The sequence below is a fragment of the Hemitrygon akajei genome, chromosome 13 (genome assembly GCF_048418815.1).
Source record: "Hemitrygon akajei chromosome 13, sHemAka1.3, whole genome shotgun sequence".
NCBI classification, from domain to species: Eukaryota; Metazoa; Chordata; class Chondrichthyes; order Myliobatiformes; family Dasyatidae; genus Hemitrygon; species Hemitrygon akajei.
Genome location: NC_133136.1, coordinates 38,539,392 through 38,564,526, shown reverse-complemented (window position 1 = coordinate 38,564,526; position 25,135 = coordinate 38,539,392). Strand labels below are relative to the sequence as shown.

The window sequence follows — 25,135 nt, the reverse complement described above, 5'->3', positions numbered from 1 at the left end:
CGTGTTTAAGATTTCTACTGTTATGCTGTGAGGTATTTTATTTTTGCAGTTTTCTATAAAATCAGTGTGTCCTCAAGTTAAGAGAATTGTAGATCAGCTAAAGACAAGTAGTCCTATTGTCCAACTTAGGAGTGTTGTGTCAGCCAATCAGGAGTGGGATGGCAAGGAGCACTCCTGAGAGCTGGGCGAGGAGAGTTTTCGGAAGGACAGCAATCTGGTTTGAGGTCTCTTCTGGTGGGAGGTACAGAGAGAAGACCACCAGGGAAGATGCCTGGAGGATCCCATCCGAAGGGAACCCTATTGCAAGGAGTGCCTCTCGAGGTGGAGAAATCCAAGAAGGAAAGTTCTACTTGTGGTGGGAGATGAGAATTCAGCACCATGAGTACAGCAATCACCATTGCTAGTCGTGTATTGCTTATGAAAGGCGGCCTTCTCTCCACTGAGTCACGTGGCTGTTAGCAGAGTTACTAACGAGCCAAGTTGGTGTACGAGGCCCAGTGAGAGTGTTGCACTTGTAAACCCTGTCTCTAAGAATCCTCTCCAATAGTTTGACCACAATTGCCTCACTGGTCTGTAATTCCTAGTGTTATTCCTAGTACCGTTCTTGAACAAAGGAATAACGTTTACCACCTTCAGAACATTTGGTTTAACTCCTGTGGCCAAAGGAAATGCAAAGAACATCAAAAAGGTGAAGCAATCTCTTCCCTCACTTGCAACTGAAATCTGAGGCATTTCCCGTTCGGCTTCAGGGACTTATCTATCCTAAAGTTTTAAAAAAGTTCCAGCACATCCTCTTTCCTAATTTTGTCATATTCCAGCATATCAGCCTCACATTTGTCAGGGTTTTCTCACCGGTGAATACTGAAACAAAGTATTCGTGAAGGTCCCCCCCCCCCGATTCCTCTGATTCTTCACCTACAGTTTTCCCTTATCTATTTGCCAAGGCTTTCTCAGGTCTTCTTCTAAATTGCCTAAATCTATTCTTAAGCTACTTCCTAGCTACCTCAAGTGAGGTTTATTGGCATTTAACTACAGACATCTATACAACATATAAAACCATGTAATGTATATAGAAACGAGACAACTTTTCTTCCAACCAGGGTGTAAATCACATAACACACGATAACTTATGAAGGTAAGGATAAAATCTACACATGAATCACACATAAATAACAAACTGAAGTGCACTAATATAAAATATTGTAAGGTTTGGAACCAATTAACCAGTGACACTTTGAATATGAAGTGACCAAGTGTTCAGAACCTTATGGCATGAAGAATGAAACTGTTTCCCATCTTGATCATTGTTGTTTTTATGCATCGTAGTTTCCGACCTGATGGTAGAAAGTCAGAGAGGACGCTGGATGGATGGGTGGGAGATTTCATAATGCTGAGGGACCCACAAACACGGTGCTCCTGATAAATGACCCAATTGATGGTAGGGAGACCCCTATGACCCTCTCAGCTGTTCTCACATTCCTTTGTAGGGTCTTCCGGTCCGATGCTCAACAGCTCCTATTCCAGATGGAGATGTATCTTGTCAGGAAGCTCTCAATGGTGCTCCTGTAAAATGTAGTTCAGATGTGGATTGAGAGCCTTGCTTGCCTCAATCTCCTTGTTCAGGGAGGTGATATTAAGTGATATTGAGGTCTTCCATAATGTGAACTCCCTGGAACTTGGTGCATCTAACTCTCTCTACAAAGGAGCAATGTATCTGCAGAGGGCAATGGTTCATCTGCACCTTCCAGAAGTCCACAATCATTTCCTTTGTATTCTCCACATTCAGACTTAGATTGTTCTTCTCACACCAATCCATCAGCCGCTCCACTTCCTCCCCATACTCTGTCTTGTCATCGTTCTTGATAAGGCCAACCACTGCTGTGTGTTCAAATTCAGCAATTGGCTCTTTGATTTTTCCCAGTTTAATCCATCAGTTTTAGGACCACTTCCATGAGCTCACTCCCTTCTCAATCCTCCTATCAGGATGAACATTCACAGGCCTTCCCTGTTGGTGCTGCACTCTCCTTGTATAATGAATCTGGTACACAGTGATTACTGTGTTTATTGTACAGTGTTTCAGGAAAGAGGAGGGAAACCCCTCTGCAGTTGCCACAAATAGACATCTCCTATCTTGAAGTAGGTTATGTTGTCAACAAAAGCAAAACCCTCTAACATGTTCTTCCCTTCCCAGAAACAAAAGATGTTATGAATTTGTACCGGAAGTTCTTCACTGTCATGTTTTAATTCTTCATTGGAATTTTATCAGCTGTCAATGCCTTCTTTTATCGATGACTGAAAGACCCTTTCATTCTCTGGGCAGCTGGAACACAGCAATAATTGCAGCAGATAATATTGTTGTGAGATGGACTCAAGAAAGCTTTCAAAGTGCTCCCTCAAGTGGCCACCCTCTCAGAATCAGAATCAGGTTTAATATCACCAGCATCTTTTGGGAATTTTTTTGTCTTTGCAATAGCAGTACAAATGAATACAGAAGAATGGAGGGAAAAACATGAATTACAGTAAATATAAGTAGTGCAAAAATAAAAATATAAAAAGTGATGAGATGTTCTTCAGGGGTTCAATGTCCATTCAGAAATTGGATGGCAGAGGGGATGAAGCTGTTCCTGAATTGTTGAGTGTGTGCCTTCAGGCTCTTGTACCTCCTTCCTGATGGTCGCAATGAGAACAGGGCATGTCCTGGGGGATGGATGCCACCTGATGAGGCATCGCTCCTTGAGATGGAGGCTAGTACCCATGATGGAGCTGACTAATTATACAACTCTCTGCAGGTGATTGCGATCCTGTGCAGTCCCATGCAGCCAGTTAGACTGCTCTCCACGGTACATCTGTAGAAATTTGCAAGTGTCTTTGGTGACATACCAAATCTCATCAAACTCCTAATGAAATATAGCCACTGTTGTGCTTTCAGGCTTTAGGATTAGTTGTTCCCATCATGCAACACTGCACTTGGTTCCAGCTTTGACATCGGCGCCTGATTTAGGAAGTTCCAATGTTGACACGTACTTGTTCAGAACAGCTTCACGGGCCAACTGTTCAAATTAACAGACAAAACAGACTGGATTATAAGTATTACCCCTGGCTACATTCTATATGTTTGCACTGTGGATTCATATATTGTGATCATGTTTTCTAAACAACTTAGTCAAGTCAAGTCACTTTTATTGTCATTTCAACCATCACTGCTGGTACAGTACACAGTAAAAATGAGACAACGTTTTTCAGGACCATGGTGTTAGATGACATAGTACAAACGCACAAAAACTAGGCTGAACTGTGTAAAAAACAACACAGAGAAAAAAAAACACACAACAACTACACTCGACAACAGACTTACCCAGGACTGCATAAAATGCACAAAACAGTGCTCTGCAAGGTATCTCTCCACGGTTTATGACTTTAGTGCCTGTGTAGCCAATAACAAACGTTGAAAAACAGCAGTCAATACCCAGTTTAACTTCATCAGCTGCCATCTTGCCCAATGCAATCAAACTGAGGGCACAAGAACCAATGTAAACCTTAAATATTTATGAAGTCATCACCATAAAATATCCTGAAATTTCACTGACTTCGGTTTGGTACTTGAGTTCAAGTTCAAGTTCAGTTTGTTGTGACTCGACCATATACCTGCATACTATCAAACAAAACAACATTCCTCTGGATGAACGTGCACAACACAGCAAATATAACTCACACACACAGCACATAAAGTAACACTATGACAAATCAATTAACAAATAATAAGTTGAATATCCGATACAAATTTAACAAAACAGTATAGTGCAACTGGCACTTCATATGCGATGAGACTTGGTTGGTGACAGGGAGTTCAGTAGTTTTATGGTCTGGGGGAAGAAGCTGTTTCCCATCCTAACAGTTCTTGTCCTAATGCTACGGTATCACCTGGCTGATGGTAGTGGTCAGAGAGATTGTTAGATGAATGGGAGGGATCATTGACAAGGCTAAGGGCCCTGCATATGCAGTACTCCTGATAAATATTTCAGATGGGTGATAGAGAGACCCCGATGATCCTCTCAGCAGTCCTCACAATCCTTTGTAGGGACTTGCGGTCAGATCTCTTGCAATTCCTGTACCATGTGTGATGCAGCTCAGCTGGTCAGGACATTCCGGATGGGGCTCCTGTAAAAATTTGTTAAATGGTGGGGAGCCCCACTTGCCTCAATCTCCTCATGATGTGGAGATACTGTTGCCCTTTCTTGATCAGACAGGAGGCCTTGAGGGGCCAGGTGAGATTGTCCATTATGAGCATTCCCAGATCTTGGAGCTCCTAACTCTCTCCACGGAGGAGCTGTGTATGTACAGTGAGGAGTGATCAGCCTGCACCTTCCGAAATGGCACAATCATTTATTTGGTCTTGTCCATGTTGAGACTCAAGTTGCTGTGCTCGTACCGTTCCACCAACCACTCTACCTCCTCTCTGTACGTGTCTCGTTATCATTGTTGATGCCAACCACTGTTGTGTCATCAGTGAACTTGATGATTTGGTTTGATCAGTCATGTGTCAACAGTGTGGACAGAAACGGGCTGAACACACAGCCCTGAGAGTGCTGGTGCTCAGCGTATGAAGCTAGAGATGTTTCTGCCCTCATGAACTGACTGTGACCTTACTGTCAAGAATTCCAGGATCTAGAGCATCCTGGCATTTGAGGCACCATTTTCCAGGTGGGACAGGACAGAGTGGAGTGTAGAGGCTATGACAAGATCAGTGGACTGATTGGAGTGAAAAGTGAACTGGAAAGGATGCAATGTAGCAGAAAGATGGGTTTAATATGATCCATACCCAGCAAGTCAAAGCACTTCATTATTTCTAATGTCAGTGCCACCAGGAAATGGGAGAGCGACATGCTGGATGCTTCGTTCCCCCCCCCGGAGATGCAAAATAACGTGCCATTGGCCATTGTTTCTTGGAGACACCTTTGTGGATTGGGGACTGGGCTACGTGCACACCCTCGGGCAATGTGGGCTGGAGATTCCATCACCCCACCCTGATTGACATCTACAACCCTGCAAGTTAAGATAAAAGAGGGGCTGCAGGGGGCAGTCCCCTAGCGACGCACCAGTAGGAGACACCATCGCTCATCGCTCCCGTGATAACGGGAAGCTATTCGGAAGCCACGTGCGTTCCGTTCCCCCTGGCCTGGGGAGCGGGTGGCTGATAACACCGAAAAGGACTTCAAACTAACAACGGGGAACCAACGTTCCCGATTCAACGGTTTTGCGTCCTAAAAGACTGGGCAAGTTTCTTTTCTCACAAAACCTCTCTCTCTCTCTCTCCAACAAGTGAAACCCAGCGGTCCCAAAAGGCTAATGCCTGCATGAACTTGAGAGACTTTTATATTTCCATCGGACAATATTTTTACCCCTAGACAAAATGATAGAGCTACTTCTTATTGATGATTATTACTATACCCGCGCTTTAGATTGAGTATTGACGACATATATTATCTGAATGTTTGTATTAACCTTACTTTTGTGCCCCTTTATAAATAAAAACTTTTAAAAATAGTACCATCAGACTTCAACGGACCTCTCTACCTTTGCTCGTAAGTGACCCAGTTACGGGGTATGTAACAACTTGGGGGTGGCAAAGAGTAACTTTGAGGAGATATGAAAGGATTTAGAAGGAGTGGATTGGGACAATTTGTTTTATGGAAAGGATGTAATAGAGAAATGGAGGTCATTTAAAGGTGAAATTTTGAGGGTACAGAATCTTTATGTTCCTGTTAGGTTGAAAGGAAATTTTAAAAGTTTGAAGGAACCTGGTTTTCAAGGGATATTGGAAACATGGTTCGGTAAAAGAAAGATATCTACAATAAATATAAGCAGCATGGAGTAAATGAGGTGCTCGAGGAATATAAAGAATGTAAAAACAATCATAAGAAAGAAATTAGAAAAGCTAAAAGGAGATACGAGGTAGCTTTGGCAAGTAAGGTGAAAATAAATCCAAAGGGTCTCTACAGTTATATTAATAGCAAAAGGACAGTGAGGGATAAAATTGAGAATCAGAGTGGACAGCTATGTGCGGAGCCAAAAGAGATGGGGGAGATTTTGAACAATTTCTTTTCTTTGGTATTCACTAACGAGAAGGATATTGAATTGTGTAAGGTAAGGGAAACAAGTAGGGAAGTTATGGAAACTATGATGATTAAGGAGGAGGAAGTACTGGTGATGTTAAGGAATATAAAAGTGGATGAATCTCCAGGTCCTGACAGGATTTTCCCTAGGTCCTTGAGGGAAGTTAGTGTAGAAATAGCAGGGGCTCTGACAGAAATATATCAAATGTCATTTGAAATGGGAATGGTGCCGGAGGATTGGCGTATTGCTCATGTTGTTCCATTGTTTAAAAAGGGTTCTAAGAGTAAACCTAGCAATTATAGACCTGTAAGTTTGACGTCAGTGGTGGGAAAATTAATGGAAAGTGTTCTTAGAGATGGTACATATAATTATCTGGATAGACAGGGTCTGATTAGGATCAGTCAACATGGATTTATGCGTGGAAGATCATGTTTGACAAATCTTATTGAATTTTTTGAAGAGGTTACGCGGAAAGTTGATGAGGGTAAAGCAGTGGATGTCATTTATATGGACTTCAGTAAGGCCTTTGAGTTGAGAGTTAGGGGGCAAAAGTTTAGGGGTAACACAAGCGGGAACTTCTTTACTCAGAGATCGGTAGCTATGTGGAACGAGCTTCCAATAGAAGTAGTAGATGCAGGTTCAATATTGTCATTTAAAGCAAAATTGGATAGGTATATGGACAAGAAAGGAATGGAGGGTTATGGGCTGAGTGCAGGTTTGTGGGACTAGGGGAGAGTAAGCGTTCGGCACGGACTAGAAGGGCCGAGATGGCCTGATACCATGCTGTAATTGTTATATGGTTATATCATATATGTCAAACTCAAGGCCTGCGGGCCAAATCTGGCCCGCGGTGGAATTATCTTTGGCCCGCGAGATAATATCTAATTACTATTAAAGCTGGCCCCAGTAATCGAAGCGCCTATGGCGTATGATATGGCTAATGCTGAGTTTATTCAGGTACCAGGTTCTCAGGGTTTTTAGTGTTTATTCGGTTTCCCTGGTTTATTTCCTGAATATCATTAATGAATAAATTTTTTTTCTATTAGAGCTGGCCCGCCGGTATATTGCATGCACCACCAATACTACAAATCCCACAATGCACTGCCAGTGCATTGCTCGCACTTGCCTTACTCTCTCATCAGCATCCTTATGGTGCTAGTCACGTGTGGTCAACTTTCAGCTATCCCTCACCCCAAAAATGGCTGAACGAAAGGTGGACTTTGAAAACAGGGGTTTTCAAGGCAGGTGGGAGGCAGAGTATATGTTCGCAGATATAAAGGACAAACCTGTTTGTCTTGTGTGCGGAGACGGTGTGGCTGTAATTAAAGAATATAACGTAAGACGACACTATGAAATGAAACACCACGACAAATACAAGCATCTGGACAAGAAACAGAAGCTCCAGAAGGTAGAAAAGTTGAAAAGAAGTCTGGCGTCACAGCAGGCTATGTTCACAAAAGCCAAAACACAAAGTGAGGTTGCTGTAAAGGCTAGTTTTATTGTGGCAGCAGAGATCGCTAAATCAGCCCAGCACTTTACTGAGGGAGAATTTGTTAAAAACTGCATGATGAAAGTTTGCGACGTCGTGTGCCCAGATAAAAGGCAAGCATTTTCAAATGTGAGCCTGAGCAGAAACACCGTTGCTGACCGGGTACGTGAGCTTGCCACCAATCTACAACAACAGCTGGTGGGGAAGGGAAGAGATTTCATCGCATATTCCCTTGCTGTGGATGAGAGCAGGGACACTTCTGATACTGCCCAATTGTCAATTTTCATTCATGGAGTGGACTCAAGTCTGTGTGTAACAGAGGAACTTTTGGGATTAAGATCAATGCATGGCACAACTACTGGAAAAGATCTCTTTGAAGAGGTATCCAGATGTGTAAATATAATGAGGCTGCCTTGGGATAAACTTGTGGGACTGACGACAGATGGAGCGCCCGCGATGTGCTGTCAAAAGAGTGGATTGGTGGGCAGGATCCGGGAGAAGATGCGGGAGGAAAACGGCGCAGGTGAGCTGACAGCTTATCACTGCATCATACACCAGGAATCGTTGTGTGGCAAAGCCTTGAAAACGGAACATATAATGAGCACCATAACACGAGCAGTTAACTTCATAAGAGCCAAAGGTTTGAATCACCGCGAGTTCAAGTCGTTTCTGGAGGAGTTGGGTTTAGAATATAATGATTTGCCCTATCACACAGAGGTGCAATGGTTAAGCCAAGGAAAAGTGCTGAAAAGATGTTTCGAGTTGCGTGAGGAGATCTGTCAGTTCATGGAAAGCAAAGGGAAAGACACAACAGAGCTCCGGGATAAAAAGTTGCTTTGTGAAATGGCGTTTCTGTGTGACATTATGAGCCATCTCCATGCGCTCAACCTGCAGCTTCAGGGGCGGGGTCGTGTGATCACAGACATGTACGCTGCAGTGAGGGCTTTTAAAACCAAGCTGCGCCTGTGGGAGACGCAGATGCAGCAAGAAAACTTGAGCCATTTTCCGTGTTGCCAAACTACGAAAGAGCAGGTTTCTACCGCAGTGTTCCCACGTGCAAAGTTTGCTGAAAAACTTAGCATACTTGGTGCCGACTTCACACGGCGATTTGCCGACTTTGAAGTCCAAAAAAGCAGGTTTGAACTGCTCAGTAATCCATTTGCAGCTGACGCGGAAAGCACACCAACCAACATACAAATGGAGCTGATTGAACTCCAATGTAGTGACACACTCAAGGCAAAGTATGACTCGGTGGGCGCTGCACAGTTTCTACGTTTCATTCCCGACACAATGCCCCAGCTGCGTACCCAAGCTGCTCAAATGCTCTCTATGTTTGGCAGCACATATCTGTGTGAACAACTGTTCTCTTTGATGAAGATAAACAAAACATCACACAGGAGTCGTCTTTCTGATGAACACCTTCACTCAATTCTGAGGATTTCCTCAGCTCAGAGCCTGACTCCAAACATTGATGAACTTGCATCCAAGATGAGATGCCAAGTATCTGGCTTAGACTAGTGTGAATCACAGAGTGTTGGCCTGTGGAAAAATGTTTTCATTAGAAATTACTCCGGAAAAGCTGCAGATAAAGCCATAAGAAATAAATGCAACTGATTTTTTATTTATTTAATGTTCAATGTTGTTTTTGTAGGCAATAACCTAAGCTTTGTTAGTTCCAGGTTAATATGTGTAATAAATTCATTTCAATAAGTTTTGCAATAAACGCTGAGCCAGTCCGGCCCTCGACTTGTACCGATTTTTTAATTTTGGCCCACTGTGTATTTGAGTTTGACACCCCTGGGTGATATGGATGGTAAAATCTGAGGCAGGTTACTGTCGTATTCTTGGGCACCGGGATGATGGTGGTCACCTTAAAGCCTGCGGGGACAGTGAACTGCTCCAGAGAGATATTGAAGATGTTTGTTAGAATCTCATGTGCCTTATGTCTCTGGTGTCACAGAAATGGCTGTGAATTCTCTGAGAATAATCCCATTTTGTCTTCCTGATGGCACGGGGAAGCACAACTCTTGCTCACCGCAGACTTGTCTTATTCTCTGACCTGAAAGATGGGGTTTAATATGATACATACCCAATCCATGGTAACCTGCCTCAACAACTATCGTCCAGTAGCAATTACGTCCACAGTGATGACACTTTTTGAGAGGTTGCTGATGAAATGTGTCAACTCCTGCCTGAGAAGCAACTTGGATCCACTCCAATTTACCGACCAGCACAAGTCCACAGCAGAAGCCATTTCATTGGCTCTTCACTCAACCCTGGAACATCTGGACAGCAAAGGCACACACATCAGGATGCTCCTTATTGACTACAGCTTGGTATTCAATGCTCTCATCCCCTCAAAACTAATCAATAAGTTTCAAGATCTTGGCCTTAATACCTTCCTGTGCAATTGCATCCTCGTTTTCCTCACTTACAAAACCCAGTCAGTTCAGATTGGTAACAATATCTCCTCCATAATCTCCATATGCACAAGTGCTCCACAAAGCTGTGTGCTTTGCTCCCTGCTCTACTCGCTTTACACTGATGACTATGGCTATGCACAACTCCAGTGCCATGTTTATCTTTGCTGATGTCACCACTGTCATAGGCAAATCAAAGATGGTGACGTATCAGCATATAGAAGGGGGTATTAAAATCTGACTGAGTGGTGCTACAACAACAACCTCTTACTCAATGTCACCAAGACCAAGGAGATGATTATTGACTTCAGGAGAAGGAAACCAGAGGTCCATAAGCCAGTCCTAATTGGGGGATCAGAGGTGGAGAGGGTCAGCAACTTTAAATTCCTTAGTGCTATCATTTCAGTGGATCCGTCCTGGGCCCAGAGAGTAAGTGTAATTATGAAGAAAGCATGGCAGTGCCTCGACTTCCTTAGGAGATTGCAAAGACTCGGCATGACAACTAAAACTTTGACAATCTTCTATAGATGTGTGATACTAGCTGCGTCACAGCCTGATTTGTAACTGCTTGTCTGTAATGGAAAATCCTACAAAAAGTAGTGGATATGACCTAGTCCATCATGGGTAAAGTCCTCCCGACCACTGAGCACATCTGCACGGAGCACTGTTACAGGAAAGCAGCATCCATCATCAGGGACTCCCACCACCCAGGTCATGCTCTCTTCTCATTGCTGCCATCAGGAGGAAGGTACAGGAGCCTCAGGACTTCCACCTCCAGGTCAGGAACATTTATTACCCCTCAGGCATCAGGCTCTTGAACTAAAGAGGATAACTTCATTCATCTTCACTTGCCCCATCAGTGAATTGTTCCCACAACCGTGGACTCACTTTCATGGACTCTTCATCTATGTTCTTGATATTTATTGCTTGTTTGCTTGTTTGTTTGTTTATTTATCTATCTACCTATTTATTTATTTATTCATCTATCCATCTGTTTCTTTATCTCATTCATTTTCCATTTTGTATTTGCAGAGTTTATTTATTGCCTTTTGCACACTTCTTGCCTGCCCTGATAGTGTGGTCTTTCATTGATTCTATCATCGTTATTAGATTTATCCAGTGTCCCCGCAACAAAATAAATCTCAGTGTTGTAAACGGTTACATAAATAGAGTTCGATATTAAATTCTGAACTTTGAACTTTCAAAACATTCTGTATGAAACCCCCTTTTACTGGGTGTCTCTAGAAACAGCTCGTTAGCCCCTCACTAACAGCCACTTGATGCCACGGCAAAAACTCCACCTTTCCCTGGCTTCATGCGTCTAGGATGTTTACAACTTTGATCCCACTGAATCCGTGAGGTTGGGATGTCTTGCCCACCCAACCTCCGGTTTGTGTGAATGCTGTGTGATATACTGTCCCCAGCTAGAAATAACAGATCGTACAATTTATAAAAAAGGATATTTAATATAGTTAATTAAAGCAAACAGCTATTAAATGAAAGAAAGAGAAAAACAAAAAGAGTTACTTTTAAATAGTCAAATGTGCACTTAAGTTGGAGTTCGTCTTGAACTTGTTTGTCACTCACGCACGAGACCATTGACCTGCGTGAAAACACACCAGCATTCAAAGGTCTCTTAAAGTTCACCTCAAACAAACGGGTCTCCCACGGGAGTATTGATTTTAGCTTCTTGGAGCCACTCATCTGCACAAAGCACCTTGTACAACAGGGACGGGTGCCTCAGACATCTTCCCTCCTGTCCTCTCCTAGCTCCTGCCAACAAAGACCTTCAACCTAGCATTCTCCAGAACCTTCTCCCAATTCCACTACCCTGATTGGCTGACAGTTCATTCCTAAGTGGAATAACAAGCCTCTTATCTGAGCTTAAACCCAAACAAGCTGAAAGCAGAACAGACTGCTCTTACAGAACTGCTAAAATGAAATTCCTGTAGCATAGCAGTAAAAATCTTTTTCTTGTAATTTAGTTTTTTTATTGAAGTTCATCATCAAACAAACATTTCCTTAAGATGTATTTCAGACATTGTACGTATATATCATATAATCATATACGTCACAAATCTCCACAAAGTATTTATCTGAGGTATACAATTATGGAAAAGAGTGGAAAGAAAAAGGAAAAAAACTATGTACAAGTAGGGAATGATCTTTTTTTTACAACATATTCATTGATTTGTGAGAAGAAAATCAGGCCTATGAGGCATTATGTAGTTAAACCATTTTTCCCAGTATGAATCAAATTGTTCCAGCTTATGATTAACAGATGCTGTTATCTTCTCCATTTTGTAAATGGCCATTGCAATTTCCATCTATGCATTTAAAGTTGGGCTGTCCTGTGATAACCATTTCCTAGTAAGAGTCTTTTTAACAGCCACCAACAGTATATTCATTAAATATTTATCTCCTTTCAACCATTCTTGAGGTATATATCCAAAATATATGGTCTTACTCTCTAAGGGTATTTCACATTTAAAGATGTCTTGTAAAGCATTGTGTATCCCCCTCCAATAGTCTTTGATAACAGGGCAGTCCCAAGAAATATGATAATGATTTGCATTTTGATTTCCACAATTTCTCCAGCACACAGGGAGGTTACTATCATAATGGGATTTCTGAGAGGGTGTAATGAAATATCTTATCATGTTTTTCCATCCAAACTCCCTCCATTTCTGTGAATTGGTACACTTCCATTGATACCTCCATATTACTGTCCGTTCTTCCTCAGATATAATTATCCCTCCTTCCTTCTCTCATTTTGTTTTAATGTATGAAGTCGAATGTGTTTTAAGATTTGACAACCCCTTACACATGCTTGAAATGATTCTACCCATTATCTGAATTATATGCGTTTCTAAATAGTTCTATCAAGCATGTACTTGCCTTGGTTACATTTTTAAGCGTCTTATTAACATATTGTCACATCTGTAAATACCAATTAAAATCTTGTTTTTCTAATAAGTGTTTCTCTTTAAGCATTTCATCCCAACTCCCCTTTTCTTTTGCTAATTGCAAAGTTTTGAGATGAACTCTATGCCTTTTACCCTGCCAAATATACCTTGAGAGCATCTTGTTCCATTCATTGAATTGATTTTGATTACCGTAGATTTCGCACTACAGAGCGCACCTGATTAAAAGCCACAGGCTCTAATTTTAGAAAGAAAATCAATTTTGTACTTGTACAAGCTGCACCGGATTTTAAGCCACAGGTGTCCCACGTTGTAATATGAGATATTTACACAGAAAGATATTACACGTGAGGATTTTTTAACTTTTAATTAAATCCGTATGGTAACATAAATACATATTGCAAATGCTTTTTTTCGAACTGTGCCTGTAACACGGCTACTTTTAAATATACATACGTATCGGTAACACACAAATTACGTTGCGTATACTTTTTTACTGAACAGTGCACGAACAACATTCCAATATCTCCTAACGACCGATAAAAAAATATATACTGCAGCCTACCAGGAAAAGTTATTGATCGCCTTTAACTTAAAAGCAGCGTTTTCGCTCGGGTCTAATGCCACTCGCCCCCACCTTCCCGTTTATCGCAAACCGGCATTTTCCCACAAGACGCGGCGAAACCGGATGTGACGTCATAGTATCCTGGGATGTAGTACAGAAAACAAATATACTTAAAACACTTCTAACTTTAACTAGAAAATACTAACAAATGAATTACTAAGCAAAAATATTATAAACTAAATAACTGCCATAAAGGCAGCACAATGCTTTTCTTCGAGTGTTTTCCATGTTGATGAGGGTGAGTACAAATGACTGATTTACAATAATTTAATTGTGAAAGTGTGCTTGATTTATCGTACAATTTCATTGGACCTCTGTGAACTACTCATCAATTTTATTGGTCTACTGTTACGAGGCAAAATGTTTTTGGCGGCATGAAAAAAAAACCATGCATTAGCCGCACCGTAGTAAAGGCCGCAGTGTTCAAAGCTGTTCAAAGCGTGGGAAAAAAGTAGCGGCTTATAATCCGGCATCTACGGTAATCTCTATTGGTAGGGTCTGAATGAGATATAACAGTCTGGGCAGTATATTCATTTTAATAGACTCAATCCTTGAATTGAGACTGAAAAAAGGAATCAGGTTCCATCTTGCCACATCTTCCTTAATTTTTTTATATAAAGGCTGATAATTACATTCTGATAATTTTGCCAAATCTTTTGGCATAATGATGCCCAAATATTTGAAAAACTCTGTTTGCCATGCCCAGGGATATCTACTTTCAATTTCTCTTGGTGGGCTAAAGTAATATGAAAGTAATTGTGTTTTATCTATGTTGATCTTATATCCTGATAATTGACCATATTGTTCAAAGGATTGCATCAATTTAGGTAAAGTGTATGTTGGTTGCCCTAGATAGATCAAAAGGTCATCTGCGTAACAAGCCAATTTATGCTCTGTCCCTTTAATAGTAATTCCCCTGATACCTTCATTTTGTCTGATGTATTGAGCTAATGGTTCCAGATATAATGTAAAGAGTAGCGGTGACTGTGCACAACCCTGTCTCGTGCCCCTTTCTAGGGTAAGACTATTTGATAAATATCCATTGATTTTAATCCTAGCAGTAGGGTTGTCATATAGTGTCTGTATAGTTTTAATAATTGTGTCTTGGAAACCAAATCTAAGTAAAACTCTATAAAGAAAATTCCAATTAATGGAATCAAATGCCTTTTCAGTGTCCACGCTTATCACTATTGTTTCAATTTTATTTTTTTGTATATGATCTATAACGTGAAGTGCCCTCCGTATATTGTCTTGTGTTTGGCGTTGTCGTATAAAACCTGTCTGATCGTTACGTATCAGTATGAGTAGAAACTCCTCTAATCATTTGGCCATGATGGAGGTAAATAATCTATAATCTACGTTAAGAACGGATATTGGTCCAAATGACCAGCATTCCATTTTATCCTTGCCTTCTTTTGGTATAGCTGAGATTATTGCTTCTTTCCAACTGGGTGGCATTTGTGCCTTTTTTAGAGCCCAGTTCAGTGTGGGGAGTAAAACTGGAATTAACTCATTTTAAAATTCTTTGTACCACTCTGCTGTTTACCCATCTGATCCTGGTGACTTGCTTAATTTAAGCCTACTAATTGCAGCTTTTAATTCAACTTCAGTTATGTCAGCAGTCATCGTTCTATTTTGTTCTTCACTTAAAGTGGGTAACTCTAGAGAATTCAAGAAGGTGTCAATTTGGGTTATGCTTCCCCCTGGAACTTTGAAATATAGAGTTTTGTAAAACACTTCAAAAGCTTCTTGAATTTCACTTAGCTTATTTTTTTTTAATCATTTTTGTTCTTGGATCCCTAATTCTATGAATTGTATTTTCTGTTATCTTTTTTTTTTCAGTTTCCACGCCAGTATTTTCATAGACTTTGATCCACTTTCATAATGTCTCTGTTTCAGAAACATCAAATTTTTCCTGATTTCTTGAGTAGCCAAACTATTAATTTAATTATTAATTTTTAAAATTTCCCTTAATGTGCCAAATTCAATATGTGTTTTTTCTCTAGTTCCTTCAGCCTATTTTGTAATTCCTCTAATGTTTTATTCCTTATTTTTTTCTTATACGAAGATATCACTATAATTTTCCCTCTTAAGACAGCCTTCAGAGTATCCCATAAAATGGGAGGTGAAACCTCTCCATTATCATTAAATTCTAAGTATAGACCTATTTCTTTTAAAATTTGTTCCTTAAAGTATGGATCATTGAGTAGACTTGAATTTAGTTTCCAAATAGTATTCTTTAGTTGTAGGTCAAAATCAACAGATAAATATATAGGTGCATGGTCACTTACATCTATTGTCCCAATTCCACAGGTGTTTATTTTGTCTTTGTCTTTTCCAAATGTTATGAAATAGTCTATTCTTGTATATACAGAATGGGGAGCAGAATAATGAATGTAATCCCTTCTGTCGGGGAGAAGGTTCCTCCATATATCAATTAAACCAACATCCTCAAAAAGTGTATTAACTTTATTATGTAAGGATTTTGCTTCATAGGTTTTTCTATTGGAAGAGTCTAAGTTTGGTTGTAATTGTAAATTTAAGTATCCCCCACTTATAAGGAGACCTTCTGTTACAGCTACCATAATATCAGTAATTTTCTGAAAGAAACCAATATCACTTCCCAGGGGTGTGTATATATTCAATAGAGTAACTGAATTTCTGTCTATATTCCCCCTTACCAGAATATATCTGCACTCTTTATCTCCCATTTTGAATACTTTTTCAAAATTTGGCTTACTTGAGAGAAGAATAGCAACTCCTCTCCTATGTCCTGATTTATATGAGGAGAAAACAAATTAGTGAAGCCCATTCTCTTTAGTTTTCTATGCTCATTATCACTTCAATGAGTTTCCTGTAAATATACTACATGGGCTTGTTCTTTTTTCATTTTGGATAAAATTCAGTTACATTTGATTGGATTTAATAGCCCATTGACATTAAAAGAAATGAATTTTACTTTGTCAGCCATCTGTATTTATCTGTCAACGTATCATCGAAATTAGCAGAATAAAACTTAATCGATCTACTCCCTGAACAAATAAGAACCAAGAAACGCAAATAATAACAATAATGGCAATGAATGTATGATTCCAAGTCTGAGGTCTCTGATAGATGACCCTGCATTGAGCTAGAGGAAATGTCTAGCTGTAGGGGATAATCCCTCCTACTTGTGAGCTGAGGGCCCCCATTGCAGTATTAATAAAAATCAGTGAACAAATCCATTACACAGAAAAGATTTCCCTGTGTACCCCTCCTATATATACATATATGCACACACACTCACACACATATATATACACATATATATTACATACATACACATATATGCACACACATATATATTCTCATTTTGGTGGGGAAAAAGGAGTAAGTGAGCGAATAAAGAATAACAGCTAAGTAATATAAAATCCACATTATAATAAGTATTTCTCGAGATAGAAATATCACCGTCTACTTTTGCTTCCATTCAGCTTCTCAACATTTTTAAAGTTAGCCAAACCTTATGGCTGTTCTGGAGGGGATGAGGGCTGTCTTTGGAAAACTCCCGGTCTCTTCCTGATATACTTCTCTCGGCCTCCTCCCGTCTCCTGCCTTCTCGATTCTCGCACTATTTCCCAAGCGGAGTGGGATAATTCCTCTGTCAGGTTTTCCATCGGTTTGATCACGCTGACGGGCAACCCTCTGGCCTTCATGTCTGTAGTTGCTTCTTCCAATGTCTGATACAGTAGGATCCCATCTTGATAAAACACTCAAAGTTTAGCAGGGTACGGAGTTTGAAATCTAATCCTTTCTTGTTTTAGTATTTGCTTTACTTCAGAGTATTCTTTACATTTCTGTAGCACCGCAGGGGGGTGTAATCTTGGTTGAAATATATTAATTTATCGTCTAAAAACACCCACTTCTTACCCCAGGCCCTTAGTAGAATCTCTGCCTCGGTACTGTATCAAAGGAATTTTATTATTATTGAGCGTGGCTTATCTGTTCTATCTCGGATAGGCTTCGGGATGAGCGCACGATGCGCTTTCTCAATTTCCAGCTCCATAGTCGGGGAAGCTCCAGCGCATCCCGCAGCAACTTTCCGACAAACTGTCATAGACAAGCCCTCCGCTCCTTTGGGAACATTGTATATTCTGATATTTTTCTGCCGTGATCTTCCCTCCAGGTCAAGCAGTTTACCTTCTTGTTTTAATATTTTTATCATCTTACTTAGTATCCGTTCCATGTTTTGAATGCGATCTTCCAGCTTCTCAATTCGAGTCTCTGCCACCACTATTTTTTGACTGACATTGGCGAGCTCTGACTTCATATCATGTAGCTGCTGTTTTATATCTTTCTGGAACTCCCTGATTTCTTTCAAAATTTCGATCATATTTGCCGCTTCGCTTGAACGAGACCCAGCGTCCGCCTTGCTAACATGTGGTCGGGTAGGAGAGCCGCTCGCTGCACTCCTCTCGGCTGCAGACTCCGCAGTGACGCTTTTTTATTTCCATTCTTTTCCCTTTTATCAGTTCAAATACTTTCGAAAAATACTATATTTGATGGGTTAACGGGGCTTAATACGCGTTTTTCCGGAGGAGCTAGTGACTTAAGCTGCCATTCTCGATGATGACGAGACCCCCAACAGTAAAAATCTTAACCAGGACATTACATGAAGCACTGAGATTATCCTCTGTCCAAGTCTTTATCTCCCTTCAAACTGGTTTGACAGATTTAATCAGTGGTTGGTGTGCAGGAATTAGCACCACGGGTAAGTCTTCAGAGAATCCAATGGGAAGCAGCTTCCTGTGTTGGTATAAACCAGGTCTAATGTGTTCTCACCTCTGGTGCAAAGTCAGCATATGTCCTATGGGGGTGTTCCTTATTCTGATGGTCGAAATTCACTCCATTGTGATTGGTTCGTTTAGAGATGCAGCTGCTCTTCCCTTTGAATAACCGCCTGGTGTCCAGTTTCAAATATCCTCAGTATAAAAAATTGCATGTGTAATATCCAACAGTGTCTTGTTATCATAAGAAAGATGTAAAGGGAGAACAATAACACCATTTGCTAGAGCTGGAGAGGCCTCTGTGACTGGATGGGCCACCATCTTGAAGTGTGAGAAAGACAAACTAACCCATTAGTAATTCTTGGCAAATTGTCTGACCACAGAAACATATATGAAATTTGTATTGTAGCTTATTTCAGTACTTTTTTGGAATTTATGAATTTTAAAGTAAGAACTCTTTTGATACAGAAGTCTGCAAAAATATGTTTCAAAAGGTAAATAAAGATTGCTTCTAGGTTTACTCTCGGTGGGAACTCTTTAAAATGAATAGCTGTTGATCACCATGATAACATTGAACTGCAGGCCAATAGCCTCAAGGCAGAAATCCTTGCTGCAGAGATCACAGAATCTTTGTTTGGAACCATCTTTAAGACTAAAAGGAAAGTCCCTCACTTTAACTCTGGCTGTTAACTCTGGGTTGTTATTATTTAATGTGACCCCTCTTCCAATATATAAATTGTTAACTGATTTGTAATATACCATTTTTCTATTTTCACTTGAATCTTTTGGAATGTGTAAACTTGCAGTTGCATCCCCTTTTCTGTGCTTGATCCAATGACTTTCAAACTTTTTTAACTCCTGGTGAAATTTTGTAAGTGGTAATGAGCAATCATTTCTCTCACAACTTCCGCTGAATTTCTGTCATGAATATTCTGTTGGAATTCTTTTTCAAGTCTTTTTTAATGCCTGTTAATTGAAACAATTATTCATTGATGTGGATGATTTAGTTCATTCAGGTTTGTGTTAATTGCATATTTAAAACCAATCGTCAAAATCCCTTGCAAAAGTGAACACCAATATATACTTATGGGATAGTTGGCAAGACAAATAATCTCACTGTTTTTACTGACAAGTCTGTGTATATGGAATATATGACACCATTTCCTTTCTATAATTGCCAGTCGGAGTGCAGTGAATTTCCTAATTTTTGTTTGACGGTAATGTTGCTTGTCATGTAGAACATCTACCAGTAGGTGGCTGCCTAATGTAGTAGCAGCTCTTCAGATTATTTAACCCATTTTGCTGGATTTCTTGTGATATTTCAGAGAACAATTTGGTCAGTTATATTTTTCCTTACAAGAAGGAATTGGAAGCAATATCCTTCTTGAAGTTCACCTGATATTTGTGGCAAAGGTATTCTCTTCAGTCAATAAATTAGAGCTTGCAGAATTAATAACCCAGTGATGCTGAAGGTAAGGTGATATATTTTTTTACAACTGCCTGCTATGACTTTAAGGAAAACATCAAGTTGAAAAATGCTGTGATGTTCCCAAGCACCGGCTACCCCTGTTGCAAGTATAATAAAAGTGTCAGGTACAGGACTATAATTTATAGGTGGCAGGGCAAGTTGGGAAGACTTCTCATAACAAAGTGTACATTATGCTTGAGTTTAATATTAGACTACTAGAATCCAGAAGTAAGGAAGTCATGCTGAATTTTATAAAAAACTACAGATGGAATTACTTGTATGACTACGTCCAGGCTTCAGGCTTTGGCAATACTGATTCGGCATTGCATCTAAAATTTTGACAAACTATGGCTATGATCCAGAGCCATTTGGACAGACACATGAACAGGCAGACAATGAAGAGATGTGGACCCTGTACAAGCAGATATTCACATGGTATCAGGATCAGCACAGACTTAGTGGCCTGAAGGACTTTGCTCTACTGCTCTATATTCTGTGTAAGTGTCTGGTCACTTTCATTGGAGGTTGGAGGGTGGGACACTCAAATAAATAAATCACTTCCCTCTAAGTTTAGCATAACTTAAAAATAACTTAGGTGTGATCACACAAGAAACAATCATGAAACCATCTCTGTACAAACCATCATCTTCCGAGTGCCGGTGTTTAAGTAGCAAAACAACGAATATTTGTTTTCATTCAAGAAACTAGTTTAATAATATGTAATTTATTCTGCACATCATAAGTGTAGTTTATGACCAATATTCTTGTGGGTAGGTTTTCTAGAGCTGTTGGGGAGGAGTTAAAACTAATTTGTCTGGGGGTGGGAACCAGAGTGAAGGGATTCAGGATAGGACAGATAGTAAAAAAAGATAACATGTAGTCAGACTGTCAGGAAGGGCAGGCAGATGACAGGACAAAGTTACAACAGCAGGGTGAGTATCTGTGCATTACAGATGCAGAATCAAAAAGGATACAAATACATTACTCAGAGTGTTATATCTCAATGCACAGAATATAAGAAATAAGGCAGATGATCTTGTTGCACTATTACAGATTGTCAGGTATGATGATGTGGCCATCACTGAATCGTGGCTAAAAGGATGATTGTAGTTGGGTGATGAATGTCCAAGGTTATACGTTGTGCTGGAAGGATTGGAAAGTAGGCAGAGGGAGTGGAAAAACAAAGTAAAAACAAAGGAGCAGGCATACAACAAAGCAAAAATTAACAGGAATACAGGATTGGGGAGCTTTTAAAAAACTACAAAGAGCAACGAAAAGAATCATTAGAAGGGGAAAAATTGAAATATGAAAACAAGCTAGCAAAGACTATCAAAGTGGACAATAACAATTTTTCATGTATGCAAAAAGTAATATAAAGATGAGAGTGGATATAGGACTGCTAGAAAGTGAGGCTGGAGAAATAGTTTTGATGGATGAAGAGGTGGCAGGTGAAATATATGAGTATTTTACATCAGATTTTAATGAGTGAGGACACTAGCTTTGTTCCAGATGTTGAAAGGTGTGAGGGAAGAGAAGTGAGTTCATTTACTATCACAAGGGAGAAGGTGCTCAAAAAGCTGAAATAGCTAAGGTTACATCAGACCTCCAGACCAGATGAACTGCACCCAAGGGTTCTGAAAGAGGTAGAGTTAGAGACTAGGGAGGCATCCGTAATGATCCTTCAAAAATTATTGGTCTCGAGCATGGTTCTGGAGGACTGGAAAGTTGCAAATGTGACTCCACTCTTTAAGAAAGGAGGAAGGCAGCAGGAAGGAAATTATAGACCAGTTAGCCTGACCTCAGTGGTTGGGAAGATGTTGGAGTCAATTGTTAAGGATGAGGTTATGAAGTACTTGGTGACACAGGACAAATTAGGACGAAGTCAGTATGGTTTATTTAAGGGAAAATCTGCCTGATGAACCTGTTGGAATTCTTTCAATTCAGTTCAGTTTCAGTTTATTGTCATTTAGAAATCACAAATGCAATGCAGTTAAAAAATTAGACAACGTTCTCCAGATTGATATCACAAAAGCACACGACAAAACAGACCACACCAGAAAATCCACATAACATTTGGTAATCTCCAAATCCAGAGTCTGGAGTGGCTGCTGCGTATTAATATCGCGCTACCATCTTAGCACATTCCCCGGAAAGGAGCTCCAAACCCACCAGACAAAACAAGACCACCCAGAAACACCAAGTCAAGTGACCAACCCTACCACCCAACAAAGCAAAAACTAAAGCTACAAGACCTATGCAAAACCGCATAGTTACATATGGTTATAGTTAACATATAGTTACAACAGTGCAGACAATACCATAATTGATTAAAAAAAACAGACCATGGGCACAGTAAAAATAGTCCAAAGATGTCAAAAGACTATAAGTTCGAAAGAAACCACCGTACAGTTTCCACAAGTCCTCAGGGTCCCGATAGACTCGTCATCCCACGCAGGCGGCAGAAGGGAATACCCTCGCTATGGACTTTCACGGCATCGCCAGACTCAGCCTTGCAGACGTAGCACACAATGAAAGCTCCGTCGAACCCAGCCTCGCAGACGCAGCACACAATGAAAGCTATGTCGGATCCAGCATACAGTGAAAGCACCCGGACTGCAGTAGACTCTGAGTCCGTTGAACCTCCGAGCCTCTGACCATTTCGTCCGGCACAGCCTCTCTGAGCACCATCCTCTGCCGAGCGCACTACGGCGCCCCCGAATGGCCACTGGCAACGCGGCCCCGAGGACTAGGGGCCTGTTCTCAGCAGAGACCCAGACCTCACAATAGCAGCAGCAATGAAGAAGGTCTTCCTGGAGATTTCCAGATGTTTCTCTGTGCTCCCATGTCTGATTTTCATCAGATTAGGATTGTGCACGGCACCCCGCTTGACAAATAACAGTTATCAACTCAGGAGTGGCCGCTGTAAACTGCATCGTGCCACCATCTTTGAGGAAATTACAAATAGGATAGATGAAGGGGATGCAGTGGATGTTGTATATTTGGACTTTCAGAAGGCCTTTGACAAGGTGCCACTCACGAGACTGCTTACCAAGTTAAGACCCCATGGTATTACAGGACGGTTACTGGCATGGTTGAAAATGGTTGATCGGTAGGATGCAATGATAGTGAAGAAAAGGATTCTTTTCTGGGGGTTGGCTGCCAGTGACTAGTGACGTTCCGCAGGGGTCAGTGTTGGGACCTTGTCTTTCTATACGATATATCAATGATGTCAGTGTCCTTGTTGCCAGGGAAATAAATCTGCAGACCATTTTCTAAACGGGTATAAAATCCAAAAATCTGAGATTGAAAGGGATTTGGGAGACCTTGTGTGGAACACACTCAAAATTATCCAAAGTAATATACCTGCTGTTGAGTGGGGTGGCCACAGGGATACACTGGCTGTTCAACCCAGTTTCCTGTGTCACGCACCTTGGGTGTAACTAACTCTCTATATGTCTTATCTATCACCCCTTCAGCCTCCCGAATAATCTGGAGATCATTCAGTGCCATCTCCAACTCCTTAACATGGATTATCAGAAGCTGCAGGAGGATGCACTTCTCACAGTTGTAGTGGTCAGGGAGACTGGTGGGCTCCCTGCCTTCTTGTATCCCACAAGAGGAGCATTCAACTATCCTGTCTGGATGAGCTGAGCTGTCTCCGCCACTTCCTGCAGTTCCTTGTGGTTATCATGCATCAAGACAGGTTGCTTCTATGCTGCATCAATAAAAATAGGCAAGACTCAAAGGGTACCTACCAAATTTCTCATGCCTCCTGAGGAAGTAGAGGTGTTCATGAACCATGGTGTATATCTGTTGGCCCAGGATAGGTGATGTTCTCTCTGAGCAACTTGAAGGTCTCAACCTTCTCAACCTCAGCGACTGTTTCAAGCCGGCTTTAATCATACCAGTGCCCAGGAAGAGGGTGTCAACCTGTCTGAATGACTATTGCCCAGTGACACTTACATCCACAGTGTTGAAGTGTTTTGGGAAGTTGGTGTTGAAGCATATCCACTCCTGTCTGAATGGTCACTTGGATCTGCTCCAATTCACCTACTGAAACAACAGGTTTACAGCAGATGCTATCTCGCTGGCTCTTCACACAACCCTACAACATCTGGACAACAAAGATGCATACATCAGGATGCTCTTTATCAATTACAGTTTGGCATTTAACACTATCATCCCCTCAAAACTAATCAGCAAACTCCAAGACCTGGGCCTCATTACTCCTTTTGTACAATTGGATTCTGGATTTCCTCACTTGTAGACCCCAGTCGGTTCAGATTGGCAAAAGCATCACCTCCACAATCTCCATCAGCACAGGAGCACCACAGTGATGTGTACTTAGCCCCCTGCTCTACTCACTTTACACCTGTGACTGTGTGGCTAAGTACAGCTCCAACACCACATATAAGTTTGCTGATGACACCACTGCTGTGGGCCGTATCAGAGGGGTGATGATTCAGCATACAGGAGTGAGTTTGAAAACTTGTCTGAGTGGTGTAATAACAACAGCCTCTCACTCAATGTCAATAAGACAAAGGAACTAATTGTAGACTTCAGGAGAGGGAAACCAGAGGTCCATGAGCAGTAATCATTAGAGAATCACTAAATTAGTCAGTATCTCTAAATTCCTGGGTGTCACTATCTCAGAGGACCTATCCTGGACCCATTATATAAATATTATTACAAAGAAAGCACAACAGCACCTCTACTTCCTCAGAGTCTGCGGAGGTTCAGCATGTCACCGAAAACCTTGGCAAACCTCTATAGATGTGTGGTGGAAAGTGAGCCGACTGGATGCATTATGGCCTGGTATGGGAACACCAATGCCTTTGAGTGGAAAATCCTACAAAAGGGAGTAGATTCGGCCCAGTACATCATGGATAATACCCTCCCAACGACTGAACACATCTACATGAAAGGTTGCCATGGAAAGCAGCATCCATCATCAAGATCCTCAGCACCCAGGCCAGGCTCTTTTCTGACTGCTGCCATCAGGTAGAAGGTACAAGAGCCACCAGGTTCAAGAACAGTTACTACCCCTCAACCATCAGGCTCTTGAACAAAAGGGGATAACTACACTCATTTAAGGACTCTGTTATATTGTTATTTCATGCTCGTTATTTGTTACTATTGATTTATATTTTGTAACCTGGGAAAATACACACTCAGGACAATAAATAATTTTTGTGTCTTTAATTCCTTTATCTGTTTTAGATTTTTTAATGCAGAAAAAGGTTATTAAAATTAAAACAATAAAAGAGTTTGAACATAACAGTTCCTGCTGTTACAATCTCAGCCTACAACCTCTCCCTCAATGTCGAAA

The 25,135-nt window shown here is 40.9% G+C and overlaps 1 protein-coding gene across 1 annotated transcript; it reads left to right on the top strand.

Moving 5' to 3' along the window:
- Window positions 1-7,312: 7,312 nt before the first annotated feature.
- On the top strand, window positions 7,313-9,321 carry LOC140737478 (general transcription factor II-I repeat domain-containing protein 2A-like). The gene has a single exon (XM_073063937.1). It carries the CDS (start codon window positions 7,313-7,315, stop codon window positions 9,119-9,121), a length of 1,809 nt encoding a protein of 602 aa, XP_072920038.1. The 3' UTR covers window positions 9,122-9,321.
- Window positions 9,322-25,135: the final 15,814 nt, after the last annotated feature.

What these genes read in the sequence shown, in the direction of transcription:
- LOC140737478 (XM_073063937.1), top strand. Translation starts at nt 7,313, where the DNA reads ATGGCTGAACGAAAGGTGGACTTTGAAAACAGGGGTTTTCAAGGCAGG.